General features: G+C 43.6%; 2 protein-coding genes across 3 annotated transcripts in view; one reads left to right on the forward strand and one right to left on the reverse strand.

The window, feature by feature from the left end:
* Positions 1-1,784, reverse strand: part of stradb (STE20 related adaptor beta) — a 9,821-nt gene extending 8,037 nt beyond the window's left edge. Inside the window, exons 1-4 of one of the 2 annotated variants that reach the window (XM_005739878.1) lie at positions 1,545-1,784; positions 1,071-1,163; positions 846-912; positions 161-241 (exon numbers count right to left, since the gene is read on the reverse strand). In XM_005739878.1, coding sequence (XP_005739935.1) covers positions 161-241; positions 846-857 — 93 coding nt within the window. In that variant the 5' untranslated portion in view covers positions 858-912; positions 1,071-1,163; positions 1,545-1,784. The remainder of the gene's footprint in view (positions 1-160; positions 242-845; positions 913-1,070; positions 1,164-1,544) is intronic. The other variant, XM_005739879.1, reaches the window with a different exon arrangement.
* Positions 1,785-1,792: 8 nt separating this feature from the next.
* trak2 (trafficking protein, kinesin binding 2) overlaps positions 1,793-2,318 on the forward strand; it is a 17,500-nt gene continuing 16,974 nt past the window's right edge. The window contains exon 1 of the mRNA XM_005739880.1: positions 1,793-1,926. The gene's annotated coding sequence lies outside the window, so the exon portion shown is untranslated. The remainder of the gene's footprint in view (positions 1,927-2,318) is intronic.

Here is a 2,318-nt window from a genome sequence, read left to right on the forward strand (position 1 = left end):
ATAATAGGTCATCTTTAAAATGATTTCATTCTCTTTTAAAACTGTCTTTAACAAGACTGAGTAAGTAATAAGCAGCTCCAGACAGGTGACAAATGATAATACGATGAAAGAGCATCAGTGTGACACCTGTCTCCATGCTGACAGAGTCTTGGCTACTGACCAGGAACTGGTGGCTGATGTCCTCATAGCGCTCCTCTATGTCCATGGGCTGGACCTGAGCGTGGGAGATGCAGGAACAGTCCTAGTGAAGGAGGGGGAGGAGGAGCACATGTGAGACATGCTCTAAAGGAAGAGGAGGAGGAGGAGGGGGGTGGAAAGTGTAGGGTGATGTGCTGCCAGGCAGCGCGGGGGATTGGATAGGGTCAGAGTGAAATGAGGCAGAGAAGCAAGCACAGGGGAAGTAGAGGCCATGGAGGCACTCTCACCGGGGCTTTTATCGTAAATGGTGAATGGAGAAAGAGAGTTAGAGTGATGGTAACAGGCAGCAAAGAGGCAGCTTATGTGTCCCAAAAGAGTGAGAGAAGAGCTGCATACATAATCAGATGCACCATTTAGATGTGAGGGATGTGCACAGGTAGCCAGTATTAATATCTAACCTTCTCAGATTTACATGTATAATAACAGGCTGACTGCTCGTGTTACTCACAAACTAACAAAAAACTGATTTGAAATCGGCTGATGCCAAATGCATTTCTGAATGTCTATACATTAGACTGATTGAACTCAGAATGTCCCAGCACCGGCTTGAGACAACTGATTCGTGACTATACAAGTAACAAGGTACCCATTCAGCTACACCAGAGGGCATCAACCAAGCAAAACCACATGCGGAACGATATTCTTACCAAGAAAGACATGGAGTCCTTTTGGCGATGGCAAAACCACAGACTCGGGCATTCATCCGCTCGCAGGCTGCAGGAGACCGATCGCGATGGAGAGAGAGCAGCAATGTAATGTGAGACACACCGAGAATCTCCCCCCACCACCCCACACCTCCACTAGACTAGAAAGCAGCCAGCAGCAGCATTACATCCAGCCTCGGCCATTCATCCATCCAGGCTGCAGCTTACCTGGCTGCATCAGCTGATGGAAATGGAAAGAGTGTCCCCGTTCAGGAGAGTCGCTGTTTTAGCTTTGGGGAAAACTGAGGGCTGGGGGTGATCCTGGAAAACAGAGTGCTCTGTTATTAACGTCTTTGTTTATAGTTCTTTCTTTCTTTTTTAAAGGTCGTCCTCATGTCATATTTCGCAATCAAACTCATCCCCACTTCAAGGTTACATTCACTGCAGCCATTTCAGTAAAAGCAGTGGATGATTATTATTCTATTGGCGTCCATTAATTAATATGCATGTTAAGCTAACTGTCACATTTTAGCTAGATAATTAGTTGTTGCACGGATTAAATATTAAATTATTAAATATCAGGACATTTATGGGAGCTTTTGTTTTGGTAGCGAAGAACATTCATACAATATATATATTTGGCTGGTTGAGCATTAAAGTAAAACCTGGCAGTTATATGAGGAAAGAAACGGAGCAGCTTACCTTCACCCCACAGCAGCTCCGCGCTTTCACATAAACAAAGCAAAAACACCAAGGACACCCCGCTATGCTGAAAGACTTAGCGTTTACAGCTCACACCGCTCCTTCATTTTGTATAACTTTATGGGGAAAGTAACGAGTTTTACTGTCAATGACAAACCGCAAAATAAGCCACAGCGAAAATGTTTTGAGAGGACTTTTAATTTGACACAGACTGCTGACGCTGAATAAAGACGTCATTAGGCTTTCTGTCGCCACTTGATGACCGCTTGTTGCCCTCCCTCCCCTCGCTTCCCCTCCATTGTTTGAGGCTTTGGTGAAGGGATTGACAGACACCGCATGTATTGCTGGAACTGCCCATGATTTGGAATAATACTGATATAGGGTAAGCCTCATTGTAACTAATAAAATGTGTTTTAAGCTGTATAATGTATAACGGTCAACGCGGGAGGGATGCTGATTGTTTAAGCTCGCGGTTGTTGGCTAACGCGATATGAGCAACAGTGAAGCTGTCAGCCAGCCACAGGATGGTTAAGCTAGCTAACGTATTTACAGTTTTTTTGGTTGTTAGTTTTTTTGTTAGCCGATATGCAAAACATTTTGTTAACTTTAGTTCGCATTTATTTATATAAATCTCTTATAACCTTCTTACTAGCCTTTATTACAAAAGCATAACTAAAGAACGGAGTGAGTAAATTTTAGCTAATGGTCAGCTCAACAAACAGACAGGTGTGCAATATCTTACGGTTCATTCGCTAGCTTAACATTTTTTTTTCC

This window comes from Pundamilia nyererei, unplaced genomic scaffold (genome assembly GCF_000239375.1).
Source record: "Pundamilia nyererei isolate P.nyererei 1_Seehausen unplaced genomic scaffold, PunNye1.0 scaffold00094, whole genome shotgun sequence".
NCBI classification, from domain to species: Eukaryota; Metazoa; Chordata; class Actinopteri; order Cichliformes; family Cichlidae; genus Pundamilia; species Pundamilia nyererei.